The sequence below is a fragment of the Nyctereutes procyonoides genome, unplaced genomic scaffold (assembly GCF_905146905.1).
Source record: "Nyctereutes procyonoides isolate TBG_1078 unplaced genomic scaffold, NYPRO_anot_genome, whole genome shotgun sequence".
NCBI classification, from domain to species: Eukaryota; Metazoa; Chordata; class Mammalia; order Carnivora; family Canidae; genus Nyctereutes; species Nyctereutes procyonoides.
In genome coordinates this window covers 8,684,394-8,706,564 of record NW_026575151.1, presented here as the reverse complement: position 1 = coordinate 8,706,564, position 22,171 = coordinate 8,684,394, and the positions used below count along the sequence as shown (strand labels likewise).

The 22,171-nt window shown below is 38.3% G+C and overlaps 1 protein-coding gene across 4 annotated transcripts in view; it reads left to right on the top strand.

The window, feature by feature from the left end:
• Positions 1–13,000: 13,000 nt before the first annotated feature.
• Positions 13,001–22,171, top strand: part of CFAP299 (cilia and flagella associated protein 299) — a 597,267-nt gene continuing 588,096 nt past the window's right edge. Inside the window, exon 1 of one of the 4 annotated variants that reach the window (XM_055313219.1) lies at positions 13,001–13,720. In XM_055313219.1, the coding sequence (XP_055169194.1) occupies positions 13,610–13,720 (111 nt within the window). In that variant the 5' untranslated portion in view covers positions 13,001–13,609. Of the gene's footprint in view, positions 13,721–13,855; positions 14,501–22,171 lie in introns of those variants that run through there. The other 3 variants (XM_055313217.1, XM_055313220.1, XM_055313218.1) reach the window with 3 other exon arrangements.

The following is a 22,171-nucleotide window of genomic DNA, read 5'->3' as shown; positions in this document are numbered from 1 at the left end:
GAATTGAAAGTCTAGAAATCAACCCACATAGCTATGATTAATTGCTTTTCAAGAGTGGCCAAGACCTTTCAACATAGAAAAAAGAGTCTTCGCTGAATGGCACTAGAACAACTTTATTTCCACCCTGAAAGGAATGAAGTTGGACTACTACTTCAATATTGCATGCGAAAATTAATTTGAAATATATTAAAGACCTAAATATAAAAGCTAAAACTCTAAAACTCTTAGAAGAAAGTATAGAGATAAATCTTCATGAGCATGGATTTGGCAATGGTTTCTTACACAACAAAAACATAAGCAACAAAAGAAAAAAATTAAACAGACTTTACCAAAATTAATTTTTTTTGTACTTCAGAGGACACTATCAAAAGAGTGAAAAGACAACTCATTAATGAGAGAAATTGTTTGCAAATCATATATCTGATAAGTGGTAATATTTAGAAGACAGAAAGGACTCCTATAATTCAATACTAAAAAGGCAACCTTTTAATAAATGGGCAAAGAATATTAATAGACATTTCTCCACAGAAGTCATACAGAGGCCAGTAGTCCCATGAAAAAATGTACAGTGTAATTAGTTGTCAGGGAAATGCAAATCAAAACCAGGCTGAAATACACTTTACATTCTCTAGGGTAGCTCTAATAAAAAAAAAATCAAACAATAACAAGTCTTGGTAAAGATGTAAAGAAATCAGAATCCTCATTATATGGCTGTTGAGAATGTCAACTGGTGTAGACATTTTGGGAAGCAATGTGGCAGTTCTTCAAAATGTTAAGCAGGTAGTTACCATTTTACCCAAGAATTCCACTCCTAGTATACATTCAAGAGCAATAAAAACATAATCATGCAAAGATATGTGCACCAATTTTCATAAAAGCATTATTCATAGTAGCCAAAGGGTGAAAACAACCCAAATGTCCATCAACTGATGAGTGGAAAAACAAAATGTGATATAATCCATATAGTGGAATATTATTCAGCCAGAAATTTAAAGTACTGATACAAGCTATAACAGAAATGGAACATAAAAATATTAAACTAAGCAAAAATTCACCTCATATTATGAGATTCCATTCATATAAAATGTTCAGAACAGGCAAATATATAGAGACAGAAAGAAAATTGTGGTTGCTTACAACTGGGAGAGGAGTCTGGGTGGGTGGGGTGATAACTAAAGGCTACATGGTTTTTTTTTGAGGTATAATAATGCTCGGAAACATGTTGATTGGTTGCACAACTCTTAATATACTAAAACCACTGAGCTATAGACACTCTAGATTTGTGAATTGTATGTTATGTGAATTAAAATTCAATAAAATTGTTACCAAAAAAGTATTATTTCTGAAGCAACAATCAGACATTTTTAATTTTAAGTATCTAGCCCATCCAATGAGACTTCCAATTATATTTGTGCAAAAAAAGGAAACATTTTTGACTGTTTTTTGAAGGGAACTTTATTTGGTCTGAATGAATAAACATTTAATATACTTTCAAAGTACAGGTTCATTTAAACTTTGGGTTTGTCCCTTATTAGCATTGTGAAGTTAATGGTTGCAAAGGTCAAGGGATGTGAAATTGGAGAACAAATTCCTTGGACGTTTTTCTTTCTTAAACAGGTGCATCCTATCTAGAGAAACAGTTGCTGTAACCCTTATATCCATTTTTTTTTCGTGATATCTCAGTAGAAAATACTATTTTCAGAGAGTATTGTCTTGCCAGTGAGTTATACATTTACAACCTATCATTCTTGCCCGACTATGAAAATAATCTTAAGGCATCACTCCAGAATCCTAAGAGCTGGTGCAAGAGCCAACTGTGTTTGCCTCTCGTCTCTCTTTTGCCTCTGAGCTTTTCTACTTAATAAATCTGAAAAAATGTATTAGTCACAGTGGTTTTGTGTTCTGCTTTCCTAAAGCTCTGTTCTAAGCAAGCTGTTTCACTTCTGTACTAAAATTTCCCTCCTTTTTGCCATCTTTCACCCTGGGCTTTTCCAGACCTAAAATGTCAAAGTGTCAAGCAGATGGAATTACATTTGGAGCATTGGTTTGGTAGAGAATGACTCCATGCTTTTAGGAGATCTGTAGTTGTATTATTTTTAAAAACAATGGGCTGTTAATAAAAGAGTTACTGAAACCAGTCCTCTGTCCCAAATAACTACTGTGTTTAGATAAAATATTTGATACTGTAAAGTAAAATCAGCATAGGCCATTTGTTGAGATACCTAGGAAGTTATAGTAGGCCAGATTTTTGTTTAGTAATTCTCTAGAATTGGTACACTTGGATATACTTCAATATATTTTTTTTAATATTTGGGCTAAAGAAGCTAAAACAGCTAAACTTTTACACAGACGGTTAGAATGGCTTCCTTCTTGCCAGGGTCATCTTGTTATACTCCTGCAAAGAACTGACACTAGAGTTCCCTTAACTAGAAGTGCACAAAAACACATTTCTGTGATTGGGAGGGGAGTCTTCTCATTTTTCCCCCTCCCTTCACATATTGGCTTTTGGACCTATAGGATTGTGATTACGTTTTAATGCTTTGTAGGATACGACTAGGGAAAACATGAGTACTGCCAAACAACTCACTGGGAATCAAGACTCTTTCACTTTCTCTGGTTTGGGATAATAGTTCGTCATTCAATAAATATTTATAAGTTAATTCTACATGCAAGATACTACCTAGATGTCTAACCTCATTCGATTTAACTTTTTTTCATGCTTGCTTTGGCAGTACATATACTAAAATTGGAACGATTTCAATTTTTTTGTCTGTAAAATTAAACATGATATTTAAGCTATAAACTCTATTTTTCTGTGATCCAGAGAGCAGAGGTTAACACATTTGACATTTCTTCCAAAGAGATCACCATTTTTACCAGTATTTATACACTTAAGACAATACTCTCATTCGCTGAGATGTTCCCTGTTTTTCTAAATAGTGTTAATAAAGTCTTCTACATGTCTCGAACTAAAATGAAAGTCACTCTAAATGGACACGTGTGTATAGCACTATTGTTCCTCCCAGTTTGAGGAGTTAAATGGCTTAAAGAATCTGCCACCCAGACCTTGTTCCCTTCCTTTTAGCTAGCTGGGATTCCAGAATTTCCTATTAACAGGGCCTCCACACTGCAGGTGTATGGGGTGGTTGGGCCAGAGTCGGAGCCAGATGAAACCTTTACGCTGGGTGTCCATAGCATGTGCATCAGGAACAAGAGAAGAAGGGAAAGTGGACTCCCGGGCCATGCAAAACTTTGAGGCTGTGGGCCTGGGAGTGGATAGGGACTATTCTTTATAAAACATTCTCCTACATGCATGTTTCCATGGTTGCTGCTTCTATTCTGCAAGGAACACACATTTGCAGAACAAATTAATTGTAAACCCGACCCAAATGGTCAAGTTGGTTAAAATAAGCTCTGCGCCTCCTTTGTTCATCGATCAGTTATATTGGTGATTTCTTCCCACCATGTCCTCCCATGGTTATTATGGTCTCTTCTTAGTCCTTGCACTGCCATGGGCCATCTACCTGGTCTGGGCCCTCTCCTTTGGTGCTCCTCATTCCTCCTTATCCCAAATCAACATGGAACATTTGGTTCCAGAAAGTACTGTACTGCTGTAAGTAGCTTACTTATTTAATTAAACGTATTTTTGATGATTCACTTACCAATAAATGTGTTCTTTTTTTCAGGCAACAAGAGGCTTAATCTTGTTAAAATCTGCTCAGAAGGCATGTGTGAGGACAGCAGCCTCCAGAGTGAAACAAAAACTCAGTACATCCTAGGCTTTAGGAATTCAAATCATCTGGTGAGGATCAGTCTTGATACTGTTCTCTGGGTCCCTTTGGCGTTTGCTCATTCTGGTTAGTTTCCATCACTTTTGTTACCATCAGTCCTGAGCCACTCTCCTCTGGGTCATGTACAATTGCTTGCTGTTGGTGGAAGGAAAACTTTTGTAAATACTTCTTTCTTTCTTGGTACTAAAACGGAATAAAAGGGAGACAGATTACAAGAATCATGAAAATCTTTCTTACCAAGCACCATGTACTCTGCTACAACACAGTTGTTGAAATCAAAGAAACCTTGAGCTCAATAATCATGGAGGAAAACAATTATTTCAATAGGAAAATGTAGGAGTGGTGGCTAGGAGGATATGGATTCTAAAAACAAAGTTATTTTAAGGAGCAACACTAATGATCCTGGGTTGGAATCGCAGGTAGGCTGCAGTGGGAGTTGTCTGGCAGGCCTCATGCCCTTCCCACCACACCATATTATGGCCTCTGCCTGCAGGTAAAGCTGTTTTCTTCAGGGCAAAGAGGCAGCCGGCTTTCAGGCTGGGGAGATTCAGGCAGGAGCGCCACCCACAGGAAGTCGTGCTAAATGCATTACTCAGAGAAAGATGAAGCAACCTAGAAGAAAAATTCAGGTCAGAAGCAATGGTCAAGGTCATCCTGGAAAAGTAGGGTGAGATATCTGGCAGAAAGGCAAAGTTAGATTATAAACTGAAGAATGACAAATGTCATCAGCAATTTAAAGGTTAGAAACTGGGGTATCAATCAGGGCAATTGGTTCTGGATCAAGAACCTGACCAATGATTGGAAACAGTGGTCATCTAATGTCGTGCATACAGACCTCATGGGTTTAGGATCTTATGACTTTAAGTGAAAAGTAGAAAACATGGTCTCTGTTTTATGCAGCTCATTTCTCTCAATTAACTTCGCTGTTTAACTATGACTTGAAGGAAGACTTGTAATTTATTACCAGAGTCTCTCGTTAGACAAAATAAAAAAGGAGTTACAGGATTTGAGAATGGTTCCCAATTAAACATAACTAGACCTTGATTTCCTAAAATCTAAATCAGTGCTATATTGTTATATGTCGGCTTCTCAGGAAAATTGTCTTAGTTTTTCTTGACCTAACAAAAGGCTAATTATTATTTTCTGTCAGTATCCAAAGACTTAAATAAAAATTTTATTAGCCTAGAAAAGCTATTAATTAAGGTCGATTAACACGTGGAGGAACAAGTCAGTTATGTGATCATGTATACTATAATGGTCGATAAATTATATAGGCCTATAATAGAAAATGTACAAGTATTTTATAAAAATAATACTTTGCTCTTGAATATTTATGCAGGTCAAACTTTCAGAAATCAATAGGAGTTTAAATTTTATTTTTGAAATTACTTAGGTTATTTTTAGTCTTATTTATTTTTAAGATTTTATTTATTTATTTATTCATGAGACACACAGAGAGAAAAGGAGGCAAAGACACAGGCAGGAGGGAGAAGTAGGCCCCATGCAGGGATCCCGATGCGGGACTCTATCCTGGGCCCCAGGATCACGCCCTGGGTCGAATGCAGGCACCAGACCGCTGAGCAACCGAGGGATCCCCCTATTTTTAGTCTCTTTTAAATTAAAAATTAGATTCCCCCCTGTGTATTAGTAATTATTTGGAAATTTAGAGTGATTTAGTTTAATCAAAATGATTGCCAACAGTCTGTTGTAGTCATGATTCAAGGCAAATATTAGATTTTTGATTGCAATAAAGGACAATATTCTTAAACTACATTTTAAGAAAATTTAGGAATTTATATCATTCTTTCTGGAATGCATAATCTACTGGGAAACATTATGAAGGAACAGAAAGTACAGACCTGTTTTTCTCTCCAGAGTAGTTATCAGAAGAGGCTTTCAGAGTACTTTACAATCAATTTTTATTATCAGTCCTTTATAAAAAAAAAAGTCCTTTATAAAAATTATTTGGATTCAAAAATCCAAATAATTGACTCATAAACTAAATAGCAAATGGAAAGGGGAAAAATTAAGAAACATGGTTCATTATGCATGGTATCATAGACAGAGGCCTAAGTTATGATTAATGCATTCAATTTTAGATAAGCATGTACACAGAGCCACATTTTCAAGTTTTGGTCTTTATTAAAACTTTATCACAGACTCACTCGCAGCCATTCCAGTTGTGTTGCTGCCAATCATGTCCTCTGTCTCAATGTTTTAGAATGCAAATCAGAGACATTAATGCTGATGTGCCCTGGGAGAAAATTCTCAAAGAAATTTGAAATTCTGAGGACAGTAATAATTTTGAAAAGAAAAAAATGTGGGCTAGCAATCGTCTATTTGAATATGCATATGATAGATATTCTGAATGCACATGGAAAAGAAGTTGTTTTAGGAGAAAGGTAAAACAAATCTGATAGAAATGTTAATGATTATAGAAAAGACAATGCCTGGAGATGCTTTAATATGGTCACACAAGTACATATTTGTGTTATGTCCATTAAAGTAAGTGTGCATGTAAAGTACTTACTGCTGAAACACCAGAAATAATTACTCTTTGTTATCGAAATCAATATTTTTTGTGTTCCTTTGGCTAATGTTAACATCATTTTGGCAAATGGTAGTAGGGCCTGTTTATAAAAGCTTTTAAATTTTTTTCAAAAATAGATTCTGAGATAGTAATATTTTTGGTGTTCAGATTATTTGGCTAGGGTTAGCTTTAGTGATGTCTGAATTTTCCTAAAAATAATATCTATCTTATGTGATTTTACATTTCAAAGTGAAACTGCTATGTAGAGATGGATGTATTAGGTGTGTAGGTGGGAGTGATCATCCAGAGAGTAGAAAGAAAGGGGACAATTTTGAACAGGAAAAAAGATGTGGGGTGCCTGGGTGGCTCAGTGGTTGAGCATCTGCCTTTGGCTCAGGTTGATCCTGGGGTTCTGGGATTGAGCCCCACATCAGGGAGCCTGGTTCTCCCTCTGCCTCTCTCTCTCTCTTCTATCTCTCACAAATAAATAAAATCTTAAAAAAAAAAAACATGTGAAACAGGCATTTTTTTTTTTAAACAAGAAATCAGACACACTGTGACACCATGGTAGTCTTGCCAAGCATGCTGATATTTGTGGATATAAAATAATTTAGTACGATAATGTGTTTTCTTTCAGCAAAGTGCATTAGAGGGTAACAACTCCACTATTTCCTCTTTCTTCTCAGACAGGCTTCAGGTTAGACCCAAACTCTTACAGAACATGAATGTTCGATAGCATATCACAGAATTGTGAAGCTAGATGAGATCATAGAACTTATTCAACCTTACCCCCTTCTTGCAGAGAAGACAAAATTATTTTCTGATTTCTTAAAATATAACATGCTTGCATTCTTTAAGTCTCTTATTCATGCATGGAATCATTTTTTTTTCACCCATGTTCCACTTTGTATCTTGTAAACATTTTTATCATGTTGTATAACTTGTATATCATGTTGTGTAACTTGTATAAAATTTTATTTTCCTCATTTATTTCCAAAGTTGTTTCCCCAAATCTGCTAGTTCATCTCTTCCTTCACTCAACCACATACCAGTCCAGGCTCTCTGGGTCTCCCATCCCCAAAATTTAAAATCCTTGAAGACAAAAAGGACCAGGCTTTATGTCTTGTACCTTTAGGGCCTACTTAGCACAGAGCCTGATCTGGTTATGTTAAATTGTTGCCGGGTAAATCAGTTTTACCTTTGTTTTGATGAGTAAGAGCTAATGGGAGAGATGAATCAAAATGTCTTTTATTGTGATTATTGTGCTTAATTTATCTGTTATCAGGAATGTTTGATATCCTGGAAAAGCAGAGCCAACTACGAGTTAACTAGCTCTTAATGGAATGGGCATCCCATCCTTTAATGCTTCTGAATCTAGAGAAGCTGGTGAAGTCGAGTGATCTCCCCCCGCCCCCAACCCCTTTTCTGTATTGGCTTAGTTGTAACTGGGGTTGTGTTATTACAAACCCCCAAATACTTGAATATCTAATGAGCTCTGACATCGTCCTCAGAGGCTAGAAAGAAAACAGTGGTTTAAAATAGATCAAGCCTCTGCTCTTAGGAATTCTATAGAGGTCATTGTGTATTTTAGAGGGGCTAAATATATTCCTCAGAGAGGCAGCCTGTTTCCACCTTGTATCTGGGGTTTTAAAGATGTCACTTTTTATTTTCTTCTGAAATATTGCCTGAATTTATTTATCTTCAAGTCAGTGCCTCATTATTTGAATTTATTAAGTGCCAGCAAGTTTTCATTAAAAATCAACCACATTGATGAATTTCTTATTTTGAACAGGCGAAAGTTTGATCTTAAGTAAAAAATCTTCTGAATCTTACTCAGGTGTAAAAAGTATGTATTAAACTTGAACTCAAGTTGCCAAATCACCCCTGGTCAGCTTCTGACCTAGCATATTATTTCTCCCACTGTTCCACACATCTTGCACTGTAATCAAATTTACCTGGACAATACTGTGTTTTCTTACCTCAAAACTTTAGCACATGTACTTCATTCACATGGACATTTATTTGGTGCTCCATATCCCTGTCTCAGTAGTTCCTATTTGCTACAAAGTCCATGCTATACATTAAATTTTTTTTATACATTAAATTTTTGTTGGATCAAAAAAAATTTTTGTTGGATCTCCCTGGTAGAAGTGATTTTTAGCTGCTCAGGATTTGCATAGTGCTTCAAAAACATCATCTTGCCTTGTGTTGTTATGTTCATATTGTAAAGGACCTTTCTGAAACTTGGGTGCTAAGATTTAGGTTGTTTATATTCCTCACACTGAGTGTAGTGCCTTTCACCTAGTAGTTTACAAAAATGAAGGAGTAAAACATACAGGAGACATCTTGCCTATACCTTATTATATGTGAGATGGTTATAACAATGAGGGGAGTAGAAACTGCTCTGGGAATATGTAGGAGAAAATTAACTACTCAGGCAGAAGGAGAGAACTAGTGTGGAATGAAGGTCTAAGAGGAGGTAAATCTCTTCCTTTGAAGCAACAGGGAAGAAGGAAAGAATTGATGTGTGAGTAGGCTTGTATATTTGACTAAAGGATATTTAATCTGATGACTTTTACTTCATTTGTGGAGTAGAAGTTAAGATTATCTTCTTTGAGACAGGAGGATGTAGGATAAAAGAGAGATGAGAAAATAGGAGAAGCCATTGTAGAAAATCAGTGAATTGAAGGAAAAAAACACAGTAGTAAGACAGTGGGGACAGCGCTGAGTATGCACTTGAAATTGGTGGCTTTGCATTGACAGTGCTCTATTTCCATGTGACATTTTCTGAGAGTGTTTGGCAATTCAAGGGAAGTGGTGTTTTAGGGTAGAGCTGGATTTCCATTTAGTCAAACAAGTTGAGGGAATTTTCAGTGAAATTGTTAGAAAAAACTTAGAGCCATTAAGAGTCCAAGTTTCCTTCTGTTCCAAGGAGATGGATGTAGCTATGATGTTTATCATCTATCCCATAGCACAATAGTAGTTTTCAACTCTTACCAGCTGTTGACACCCATCAACCCCACTCCTGGGAGTAGTTCGTTCTTTCTCTCTTCTGGATCCTTCCTCTTATACACTGGTAGATACAGTCAAGAAAGGAGAAAACTCGGGTGTGATGGCACATTTACACATCGTGTCTCCAGATGGAAGCTGTGAAACCAGAACTCCAGCACTTTGGAACAACTGAGAAAGTGTGGAAGTCTAGTAATCTCATCACAAGAAATATCTTAAATAAATTCAATGTCATCATTATTACAAAGCACAAAAGAACTCTCCGTGGCTGACGTTAAGCAATAGTCCTCATCTGCAATCCAAAGAAACTGAATAAGCACTTGGGCAACATCAGACACAAATCTCTTATTAGTGCAAGCATATGTTTTTCTTTCTTAGGATATGGTAATGTGTTGAGTCCGTTTTAATAGAGCCACAAGTTCTTATTCAGAGGATTTAGCATCTCAGTAGCATAATAAGCATGGCATTCCCCTTCTGAACTTGTCAACATACCAAAAGTATGTTTCCTATTCACTTTCCCAGACATCATAGTATATTGCTTAACATCTGGAAATAGAAAAGTGTAAGGTTTAATTTAAAATTCTTTGATTATACTTCCACCTGGTAAGTACAGTACCAAAGCCTGTTTATTTTAAAGACATGCTTAGATTTTGCCTACATTCTTAGGACACCTTTGTTCCCCCCCCTTTTTTGTTTTACTCAGAACTAAGCTAAATATGGCATATATTCTCTTATTCTTACATAGCACATGTTTATTCTTTAGAATTTGGCTGTGAATATACATAATCCTTGCTGGTCCTTTTGCAAGGAATGGAATTTCTAGGATTTGGTGCTAAATTCCAAGTTTCAATCTTCAAAAACCCCAGACTTTAAGTAGGAATGCATATTATTCAAAATAAAGTACTTCCCAATCATAACAAAGACTTTGCAATTGGAAATAGGGACTTGCCAAAGCTCATTAATTTCTCTGTTGCCCTCTTTTTCTCAGGCGCTAATCAAAAAGTGGTTTTGAACTTAAATTGAAAGTTAAGCAAAACACAATGGAATCAGGCCTACCATAATTTCAGCCTTTCTGTGAGGAACGAGGCTAGCTAGAATTACAGATTTTCTTTTTCTTTTTAAATATTCATAGAGAAACGGATTTTTTTGAAAATCACCCTAAGTGTTTTGAGTTAGAATAAGATAGCTAGGCTCCTTGACTGAAGATATTTACATAATTGTTTAAATTTAGATGCTTTAGGGATTATTTTATTAAGGAGTTGTTTACCAAATAGTCAATCTAATGAGGTTTCCACTGAAAATGTACAATCACAATGGATCATAATAGTATGATATAGGAACAAACAATGACCTGGCATTTTACTAAAATATAGGTCCTTGTAATCAAAGTGCTATAGTTTAATGAACCCAAGATTTTCTAGATGCTTTATTGTTCCTTGAAAGTGATGAAATCCTGACAGAGGAGGACCTCAAAGCAAATATAAATATAAATATAAGTACAAATATAAATAAATACCCTGGAGGCTTTGACAGTAAGACACCATCTTTTGGGGGCACCTGGGTGGCTCAGTGGTTGAGTGTCTGCCTCTGGCTCAGGTCGTGATCTGGGGGGGCCTGGGATTGAGTCCTGTATCAGGCTCCCTGCAGGAAGCCTGCTTCTCCCTCTGCCTGTATCTCTGCCTCTCTCTCTCTCTCTCTGTGTCTCTCACAAATAAATATATAAAATCTTAAAACAAAAGCCCAACTTTTTAGTAGTGCATGATCATCATTTAAAGCCATTTTTATTGTATACTACTCTTATTCAAGTTCATGATTACTACCTTTTGCAAACTCTTCAAGCTAGCATTCAAAGCCTTCCTACTAAGTTTCTTTTCCTAGGAAGCTTCTTTTTCTCTATTCTCACCTGCCCTCTCATAACATCAAAACAATGTGCAGCTTTCCCCTACACAGACTCTAATCTTTCTTGCCTCCACATCTTGGAATATACCATCCTTTTTTACTCTGGTTATCTATTCTAAGTCCATGCTCCCTCTCACAGTTGGATACATATTTTTCTAATAAACCAAAAAACAGCTTTCATAATTAATTCCATGTGGCTCTTCAAACCTCTATTCACCTCCGCTTTCCTTTGTGGGTAAACAGGAGTATTAAGTGATGTTGCTATTTTTATCTTTACGATTTCCACCAATCCATTTAGATTCACTGTGTCTCTATATTGAGAATAATGCTAATATTGCCTTTTGAGTGGGTTTGTTGACAAACAAGACAATGCATAGGAAGTATTTAGAACAGAACTGGCACATGGTAGTCTTAATAAATATTCTTATACTAAACCAAATACTTGTATTTTCTGTATGTGGTAAGTGGCTGAGACTTCTCTAAGCCTTTGCTTGTGCTCAGTTCACGCAGAATAATGCTTCTTTCAGGAGTGACTTTAAGGAGTCACTTTTCTATTCGCTATACCTATTCTCTAGATGGTAGAGAATATTGAGACTTATATCTCTTGTCAATTAGGACATCTTAAGTCACATGGATTTCTTCTCATTCTTGAGCTATTTGAATTTTCATATCTTTTTAGATATTAGATGATGTCAAGCTGTTAGTGGTTGTTAACTGTAGCACAAATACTAGTTAAAGATGTGACCAATCTGTGGCGCTTATGACAGTGTTTGGCATACAGGAAGGGTTCAATAAATAATTGCTATTATTGTTGTTTTGTAGTGTTTTGTTTTTTAAATAGGCTCCCCCAACATAAGGCTTCAACCCATCACCCAGAGATCAAGAGTTGCATGCTCTACAACTCTTGAACCAGTCCAGCAACCTTCTTTTTTTGTTGTTCTATTTTGAGTGCTCAAGGTTTCTCTATCCTTTCTGTTCTTCTGAAATCAATGATTAAATTGCATTAAAAGGGGCACGTGAGTGGCTCAGCCGGTTAAGCATCTGCCTTCGGCTCAGGTCATGTTCCCGGGGTCCTATGGAGTCTGCTTCTCTCTCTCTTCCACTGCCCTTCCACCCTTCTCCTGTGTGCTCTTTTCTCAAATAAAACCTTTTAAAATAAATCGCATTAAAAAGTCTAAATGCCTTTTAAAATACTTCAGGATATTTTCATTAATCACAAAACAAGTCAGTGAACTTAGAGATTATTGTGTCTGTATCACGTAAAATCTGTACATCTGTGACACCCTAACTTTTGAGATGAGCTTTTCAAATTGGGAAAGCTGACTGCCAAGTATTTTAACAGATATTTTCATTAAAGGAAAACTTTTTTTTTTACACCCCTGATCATCTTCAAAATCAATTCAAAAGATCTTAAAGAGCAATTACCACAGGCTGAGTATTGTACTATATGTCAATCTGCAAACGGTTTGTAAAATATTAAAATCCAAATATGAAATCTGAAAAGTTTTGCCAGCTGTCAGGCTGGATTTCTTTTTCTTTTCTTTCTTTCTTTCTTTCTTTCTTTCTTTCTTTCTTTCTTTCTTCTTTCTTTCTTTCTTTCTTTCATGTATTTATTTATTTATTTTTGACGCTGGATTACTTTAAATCCGTTTTAAAGACGCAAAACTTTTTCTAAAGGAAAAGTCCTTACTAAAAACCTTCACTTTCTAATTTTCCAGATATTTTGCCCTTTAAGAACGGAAGCTTCAACGAAAGCAGTCTTTTACTGTGTGGTTTTTGAAACTCAACAAAAGTCCAAAAAACAACCGCTTCGGGCCAGAAGAGGTCTTCAAAGATATTTTCACCGAGTTCTTCTAATCCGGAAACAAATTCTTCCTCATACGCAAGCATCAGCAGTAATTTGTCTTTAAGGCATCGCCTCCAAAGATAATCTGATCATCAAACATCGTTACCGTGTTTGGATCCAAGGCCCTGCCCACAGGCCTGCGAGGAGACACGCTTCTTGCAGGCCCAGACCTCCGCGCACTTGAGCGCTGACCTTGGCATTTCCGCCCCGCGTTAAGGTCAGCGGCGACGTCCCCACGCCCCGGCAGTCTCGGGGCTTTTTATTTCGTGTTGCCAGCGGCACCGCTCACGTGACCCCACGCTTCGCCGAGGTCTGAGTCAGCTGACCGGCGCCCACCGACGTCGCAGCGGGTGATCTGAGAGCGGGTTCCCGGAGTTGGAGGGAAACTCGAAACTCGGAGCAAACCGCGGGGCGGGATCGACGGCCGAGGCGCCGCGCGGGTTCCGTCCGACTGAGGGGAAGACGCCCAGGGCGGAACGTCCGGCGCGGCCCCCGCGCGTGCGTCGCTAGGGACGCTTTGGCCGAGGCACCGCGATGGATCAGGACGAGGGCCTGACGGCCGTGGACAACGTAGTCGCTCAGTTCGACACCTATGAGGACTTCCTCGACTCGCAGATCACTACGGTGGACCTGTACTACCTGGAGGTAAGGGTCGCGGCGCCGCACGGCGACCCCGCCTCCGCCCCCCCCCCCCGGGCCTCTGTCACGGCCCTCCCGGGCGCCCGCGGCGTGCGGTGAGCGCCCCCCGGCGGCCGACCCCGGCCAGGTCGGGCTCCGCAGCCCGCGGCGCCGGAGCCGAGGCGCCCGTCCCTCCGCCGCGCGCGGCCTCCGAGTGTGCGAACTCCTGCCCCTCGTGGAGGCGGAGGCCGGCGCGCGAACACGCGGGGACCCTCGGCATCCGCAGGCGCTCGCCCCGTGCGGCCTCCCGGGCCGCCCCTTCCGAGTCCCTGCGTGCCAGGACGGGAGACCGCATCGACGACCTGCGGAGCCCCTGGCGCTGGGCTGTAGTTCAGGCCCGGCGCGCCGTTTCTCTTTGCTTTGCCAATTTGTGTTAGAGCACAGAAGACAGTATCCTTCCAGGGCGAGAGGCGACACCAACCTGGTGCGCGTACCTGCTGTTTCATGGGGCATCTGGGTTTATGAACTTCCACCCCGCGCCAGTTGGTTCAGAAAGCCCCTTAATTACGGATGCGCAGTACAGGTCGCCGTGCAGATTCCTGACGTTGATGGGGTAGAGAGTTGAAACTAACGTTGGTAGTTAAAAAAAAAGAAGAAGAAGAAGAAGAAGAGGAAGAGGAGGAAGAGGAAGAGGAAGAAGGAGAAGGAGAAGAAGAAGAAGAATCCTGCTCTACTGCAGAATTAGACGTCATGGGATTGCCTGCTGTCCTCCACGCAGCAACCGTCTTCCTCCCTGCGTCTTTACAGGTGTGTGCTTGATGCGGGGATGATGGGATGCGGGCGGGGTAGAGAGCTCTTGTCCTCGGCGAGGAGAACCAGGATGGGCAGGAAGATAATAGGCCACAGGGTCCTGAGAGGCGGGACGTGAACCGTGGACCCCTCTAGCCCTGGGATATTGCCAGACGAGGCCGACGGAATGGGGCACTGCCCTGGGGATTCTACCGTCCTGGAGCCAAGACACAACCCCAGATCGCCTCCTCCCTATTTAGGCCAGACAGAGCGAACGCCGCTGTGTGGTGCCAAGTCACAGTGCAGTCTGTGAACGATTTGGATCCTGCAGTCAACTCCCCAAACTCTGTATCTGTAGCAACATGATTCTGCAGTTTAGTGCATTGAAATTTTTGCACTCCAAAGATCACGTTAAGCATGATTTTATGTAAATGTGAATTGCAAGGTTTGTTCTTATTTTCCAAGACACATTCAGGTGCTAGATATGAATATAGTTTTTAAGAAGTAGAAGCGTCTAATTCTACTCCTACTCACAAGTTCTGTGACCTTGGACAATAATTTGATCTTTCTGGAATTATCTGTTAAAAAAGTACATCCAGGAGATACTTACAACATAGCTTTTGATTTTAGATCAGACAAGATTTTTGATATTTTATATAGTTAGTATGCTTAAAGTCACGAGTGCCTCGCATCTAAGACACTAAAATGAAGATTGAAAGGTAATGGTACTAAACAATATTTGCATCCACATATTTGCGTGTCTAAATAAACACCAATGAAATATGGATAATTTTGATTAAGATGTTTATTATCTTCATATCACATGTGAAAAATTGTTAAGCTTAAGCCTAGTATCATTAAGCAGGGTTTCAAGTTTTTTTTAAGGTAGAGTTCTACATGTAAGAATTAAAAATATTAATGTTAATTAGGAGTGAGAAATTAATACTTTTTTGTTTCATCAAGCAGAACTTTAAAGGTCTCTACAATGGAAAATTGTAGCTGTATTTGGGGAAATGATAAGGAATTTTACTTAAAATTTGGTCTGGCTTAGCTTACTCTTACTGTACTTTCATAGAAGATAAAGATTTAATTAATAAGGCAAGTATATATATTTTGGATTGGGTAATGAAAATTTTTAAGTGTCCTTTGCTCTGGGGACTTATATTCTCAATTACTTCCTGTGGAAGCAAGTTCATTTCTCACTTAGAGACAAGTGGACTCTTCAGGATTGGTTCAGTAGTATGGATACTACAGCAGATATGTGCCATGGATTATGGATCACACTTTGTGAGGTGATTCTTACACTGTGTGTGTTTGTGTGTATGTGTGTTTTGGTAATCAGTAATTGACTTTGATGTGAAAGAAGCAAATTTTAAATGGTAAATGGGAGACGGCAAATTTTAGTCAGAAGAGCCTAGAGTCATAAGATTTGGGTTCTAATTCTGTATTGTGTTTTAACCAGTTTGAAACTCCATTTCCTCCTCCGTATATTGAAGGGCCTGGATTAGATAACATTCAAGGTTATGTGTGTAAAAATTTATGAGTTATCTCTATAGCCATCTGTCCATCTAGGCATCCATGTATTCATCCAACCATCTAATCAATAAACCTTCAGTGGGAGCCTACTGTAGTAGATAGTGCCTTGATTCTAGGAATTTAAGAATCAGTTCTAGTCACCTGATTTTAGAATTGTACTTGCAGTTCAGTCTAACTTTTATTTATTCAGCAAACATTTTCCAAGTATTTATTAACTTACAGTTACTCTTCTGTTATATAGAATATTATTCTCTGGCTATAAGTTTTCAGTTGATTTCAGTAAAAGTTAGTACCAATGCTTCACATACAAAGTGGCCATATTATCTTTGCTGCATTCTCTATTCTTTTCCACCTTATGTGTGTTCCTAGAAGCTGTCCTTTGCAGTCTTTAACCAGGCTCTTTTCCTTTGGCTTTGGCTTTGTTTCAGACAATATGAGATCAGAGGGCAGGAAGAGAGGTGTTAGAGAATTTATTACCTCTCATCTTCCTACTGGTTGTGGCTTGGAAGTGGCTGCATTTCTTAGGTTTGGCCAGCTCCTTATTCCATCAACTACAGCATTCTTTCCTGGGGCTGGCAGCACTCTCTGTTCTAGGAACTGTTTCCTCTCCATCTCCTTTTAGGGCCTAATGGTGTTAGTGACCTCCCACTGTTACTAGCCCAACGATATTACATCATCCTATGCTGGTTTCCATTAATCTTGTGATATCTTTGTAAATTGTGCTTTTATTCTTTTTAATTATCTCTTTGAGTTTGCCTACGATGATCCTAACTTCTGTATTATCATTTAACATCTTAAATCTCTGTAAGTGTACAGGTAGTATATGTATATACTAACCACAATGTTTTTTTTTTTTATATGATTAGGATTAGGAAGGAAGATGCTCACTTTTGCAGCACATATTCTAAAATAAGAGTAGGAAGGAAGGGACGTACGCAATAAAAATGAAGACCTGTACCAGTTAACTATTTGATGAGTTGGAGAGGAGTAAAGGTAGGTTAAGGAGAATAAAAGAGGCTCTTCATTCTCTGTCTACTGTGCTTTGCTCATTTTACTGGATGATACCTATAAACCATGACATTTATAACAGTATCAGCAATTAGATTTAACTCTGCTAACCCAAATAACAGTAATTCAAATAACACCTCCTTTATTCTAGGAGCTAGTGTTACCTTAAACTGATTAAACCAATCATTAAATGGATATAAAAGTACTTAAAAATTTTTGGCAAATTTTTTTGCACTGTGATTTTCCAGATTCTTTCTTGGTAGTTTTAACATTTTGAGTAAACACATTTATCCCTTCATTTCACTGGTGGTTGCCTGTGGCCAGTAGAGAACCAAAAAGGGCTATTGAATTGCTTTTTCCAGATAAGGAATCAAAGGATGTTTTTAGAATTATTTTTAAATTTTCCTGACTAATGCATTGTAGTTATGGCTAAATTACTTGTAGAGACTAGCAATGTCAGGGTTTTATTTTGAGATTATCTTTCTATTATTTAGAAAATAGAAATCACACAAACTAAACCTTTTGGACAAAATCTTATGTAGCAGACACTGATTAAGTGAGATTTCAGGAAAAATCCAGTAGCACAATTTATTATACAGTAAGCCACCTAATAACCAACCAGTATTTATTGCATTTTCCCAGTATTTATTGGATCAGGTACAGGGTAGATGATCCCTATAAAATATCATATTTCATGCATTTCAGAATCAGCTGTTGTCTTTTGTTGATTCAGTAGGAGAAAAATTGACATAAATTAATTTCTCTCTGCTTAAGAGGACTTCTACATTTTTCCTTCGGTAGGTTCATAGAGGTACTTATCTTTATTTATTTATTTATTTATTTATTTTTGTAATAATAAATTTATTTTTTATTGGTGTTCAATTTGCCAGCATACAGAATAACACCCAGTGCTCATCCCGTCAAGTGCCCCCCTCAGTGCCCATCACCCATTCACCCCCACCCCCCGCCCTCCTCCCCTTCCACCACCCCTAGTTCGTTTCCCAGAGTTAGTAGTCTTTATGTTCTGTCTCCCTTTCTGATATTTCCCACACATTTCTTCTCCCTTCCCTTATATTCCCTTTCACTTTGTTTATATTCCCCCAATGAATGAGAACATACAATGTTTGTGCTTCTCTGACTGACTTACTTCACTCAGCATAATACCCTCCAGTTCCATCCACATTGAAGCAAATGGTGGGTATTTGTCGTTTCTAATGGCTGAGGAATATTCCATTGTATACATAAACCACATCTTCTTTATCCATTCATCTTTTGATGGACACCGAGGCTCCTTCCACAGTTTGGCTATTGTGGACATTGCTGCTATAAACATCGGGGTGCAGGTGTCCCGGCGTTTCATTGCATCTGAATCTTCGGGGTAAATCCCCAACAGTGCAATTGCTGAGTCGTAGGGCAGGTCTATTTTTAACTCTTTGAGGAACCTCCACACAGTTTTCCAGAGTGGCTGCACCAGTTCACATTCCCACCAACAGTGTAAGAGGGTTCCCTTTTTTCCGCATCCTCTCCAACATTTGTTGTTTCCTGCCTTGTTAATTTTCCCCATTCTCACTGGTGTGAGGTGGTATCTCATTGTGGTTTTGATTTGTATTTCCCTGATGGCAAGTGACGCAGAGCATTTTCTCATGTGTATGTTGGCCATGTCTATGTCTTCCTCTGTGAGATTTCTCTTCATGTCTTTTGCCCATTTCATGATTGGATTGTTTGTTTCTTGGGTGTTGAGTTTAATAAGTTCTTTATAGATCTTGGAAACTAGCCCTTTATCTGATATGTCATTTGCAAATATCTTCTCCCATTCTGTAGGTTGTCTTTTAGTTTTGTTGACTGTATCCTTTGCTGTGCAAAAGCTTCTTATCTTGATGAAGTCCCAATCGTTCATTTTTGCTTTTGTTTCTTTTGCCTTCGTGGATGTATCTTGCAAGAAGTTCCTGTGGCTGAGTTCAAAAAGGGTGTTGCCTGTGTTCTCCTCTAGGATTTTGATGGAATCTTGTCTCACATTTAGATCTTTCATCCACTTTGAGTTTATCTTTGTGTATGGTGAAAGAGAGTGGTCTAGTTTCATTCTTCTGCATGTGGATGTCCAATTTTCCCAGCACCATTTATTGAAGAGACTGTCTTTCTTCCAGTGGGTAGTCTTTCCTCCTTTATCGAATATTAGTTGACCATAAAGTTGAGGGTCCACTTCTGGGTTCTCTGTTCTGTTCCATTGATCTATGTGTCTGTTTTTGTGCCAGTAACACACTGTCTTGATGATCACAGCTTTGTAGTACAACCTGAAATCTGGCATTGTGATGCCCCCAGATATGGTTTTCTTTTTTAAAATTCCCCTGGCTATTTGGGGTCTTTTCTGATTCCACACAAATCTTAAAATAATTTGTTCTAACTCTCTGAAGAAAGTCCATGGTATTTTGTTAGGGATTGCATTAAACATGTAAATTGCCCCGGGTAACATTGACATTTTCACGATATTAATTCTGCCAATCCATGAGCATGGAATATTTTTCCATCTCTTTGTGTCTTCCTCAGTTTCTTTCAGAAGTGTTCTATAGTTTTTAGGGTATAGATCCTTTACCTCTTTGGTTAGGTTTATTTCTAGGTACCTTATGCTTTTGGGTGCAATTGTAAATGGGATTGACTCCTTAATTTCTCTTTCTTCAGTCTCATTGTTAGTGTATAGAAATGCCACTGATTTCTGGGCATTGATTTTATATCCTGCCATGCTTACCAAATTGCTGTATGAGTTCTAGCAATCTTGGGGTGGAGGCTTTTGGGTTTTCTATGTAGAGTATCATGTCATCAGCGAAGAGGGAGAGTTTGACTTCTTTGCCAATTTGAATGCCGACGTACTTATCTCTAAGTAAAATATATAATTCTTCATGGACATGAATTCTGATGATCAGGGAGTGAAACTGAATCCAGCATGCCATATCCACAGTACTTCTGAAACTTTATCCTAATGATAAATTTTAAATGCTGTGACCCTAGCTAGTATCATCCTCAGTGTCTCAATTGTGTCTCGAACAGTGCCCTAAAAATCTGTATTCTTTGTAATTAAAGTATGCTCCATTTTCATTTGGTGCTTGTATTGACTTCAAAAGCTACTGCTGGAGGAGATAAGAGTGGAGGCAGGGAAGATTTCCAATAGAGTGTGGAGATGAGGCAGGGGGCTTATGACAAACTGCTGGAGAACAATCATTATTTAAGGTGTAAGTATGGAGGTGGTGCTCACAAGAACAATGATAAGGGGGTTGAGAAAAGTAGGAGGACTCAGGGAGAATGAGATGATCCACAGGCCAAGAGCAGTTGGGTAAGCAAAACCAAAAGCACTTCAATAACATTTAACAAAGCTAGGTAAGAGTTATTTCTGTGAACCCCAGCATTAAAGCAGATGGGGAGAAATCATCCATAGCCATAACATTGAAAAGGTATTGGCATCCATGTAGTTGAAAAGCATAGAAGACAATGGGCCGTTTAAAGCACCTCTAAACAAGAAACAGCAAAGTAGTCATCAGCTCGCCTTTCAGTGGTAGTGGAATGGTCCACTTTGAAAACAGCAGCTGGAAGTGGGAGGGTTTTGGCCATTCTTGAGTATGTAGGTTCCTAGGTCAGCTCTGAAGGAGCTATAGCCAAATAGCCAGTAACTCTTGAAACTACCTTCCATAGCTGACTTTTGGGAAGTGCTCCACACTGTTAGGAGTGGAATCAACATTGAGATGGATGGGGATAGTAGAGACAAAATTTGAAAGAGAAAGAGAAGATAACAGGATAGAAAAGAAAAAAAAATATAGAAAGCAAGTGCCAAAGCTTTGAACACCATATGGATATAAAATAAGAGGGAAGTTCTATAAGCCACAGTTTCTTCTGAATGCCCAGGAGAACCAAACACGAGCCATCGAAAAGCATTGAGGTTGAAGCCCATTCAAATTTATAAGTTAGAAGAGGGTAAGGAGCAAAATAGCATCCCTATCTCCCTAACAAAACCATGACCTTCTTTTTGAGTACAAACTAAAAGACATTAAGACAATGATACACACATGAAAGAGTTCAGAAATTAGGGAACAGAATTCTGGAAGTAATTAGGAACAAAAAAAAATCTTTAGAAATAAAAACTAACTAGAAGGAACACGAGAATGGATAAACAGAGTAGATGATTTCCCAAAGACATAGATGATTAACAGGAGGAGAATTTTATTTTTTATTTATTTATTTTTTATTAAAGATTTTATTTATTCATTCATGAGACACACACACACAGAGAGAGAGAGAGAGACAGAGAGAGAGAGAGAGAGACAGAGAGAGAGGCAGAGACACAGGCAGAGGGAGAAGCAGGCTCCATGTAGGGAGCCCGATGTGGGACTCGATCCTGGGTCTCCAGGATCACACCCCGGGCTGCAGGCAGTGCTAAACCGCTGTGCCACCGGGGCTGCCTGAGGAGGAGAATTTTAAATAAAAAAATAAGAGATAAAGAATTCAAGCAAAATTGACAATTATTGAAGGTAGAAAAAAACATGTGGCATATAGATAATAGGAGTCCCTGAAGAAGTAAATGAGGGCAAAGGAACAGAAGAAATCCTAGAAAGTATAATTCAGAATTTTCTTGAAATAAACAATAAAAAAGATTCAAAATGACATATTGGAGGAATACACTCTGTACCTTAGAATTTAAACAGGTATTACCCTGATATATCTAGTAAAATTATATGAACTTTAAAGAAAAAGACAAAAGTCATTTGGACTTTAAGATATAAATAGCATGTGACTTATAGGTTAAAACAAATTAAATTATCGGATTTTTAAATATATTTTATGCTAAACAAATTAGAATTACTTATTTAAGATGCTCAAGGGAAGAGAATATGAACCAACAATACAGCGATTTTATACCCTGCAAATCCGACTTTCAGATATAAAGGATACAAATTTGTTATCAATATGCAATAACCCAGTTTAATAATAGATCCTTCCTAATTAATGTGTTATAGAAAGAACACTAGAAAAAAATTAAGATGATGTCAATATGGGGATTGGTAACATTGAGGATTCACAGCTACTAATGTCACAAAAGGAGAAAGCTAGACATCGGTGTGTGAAAAAGCAAAATACCATTAATAACCTTGCTAAAGACCT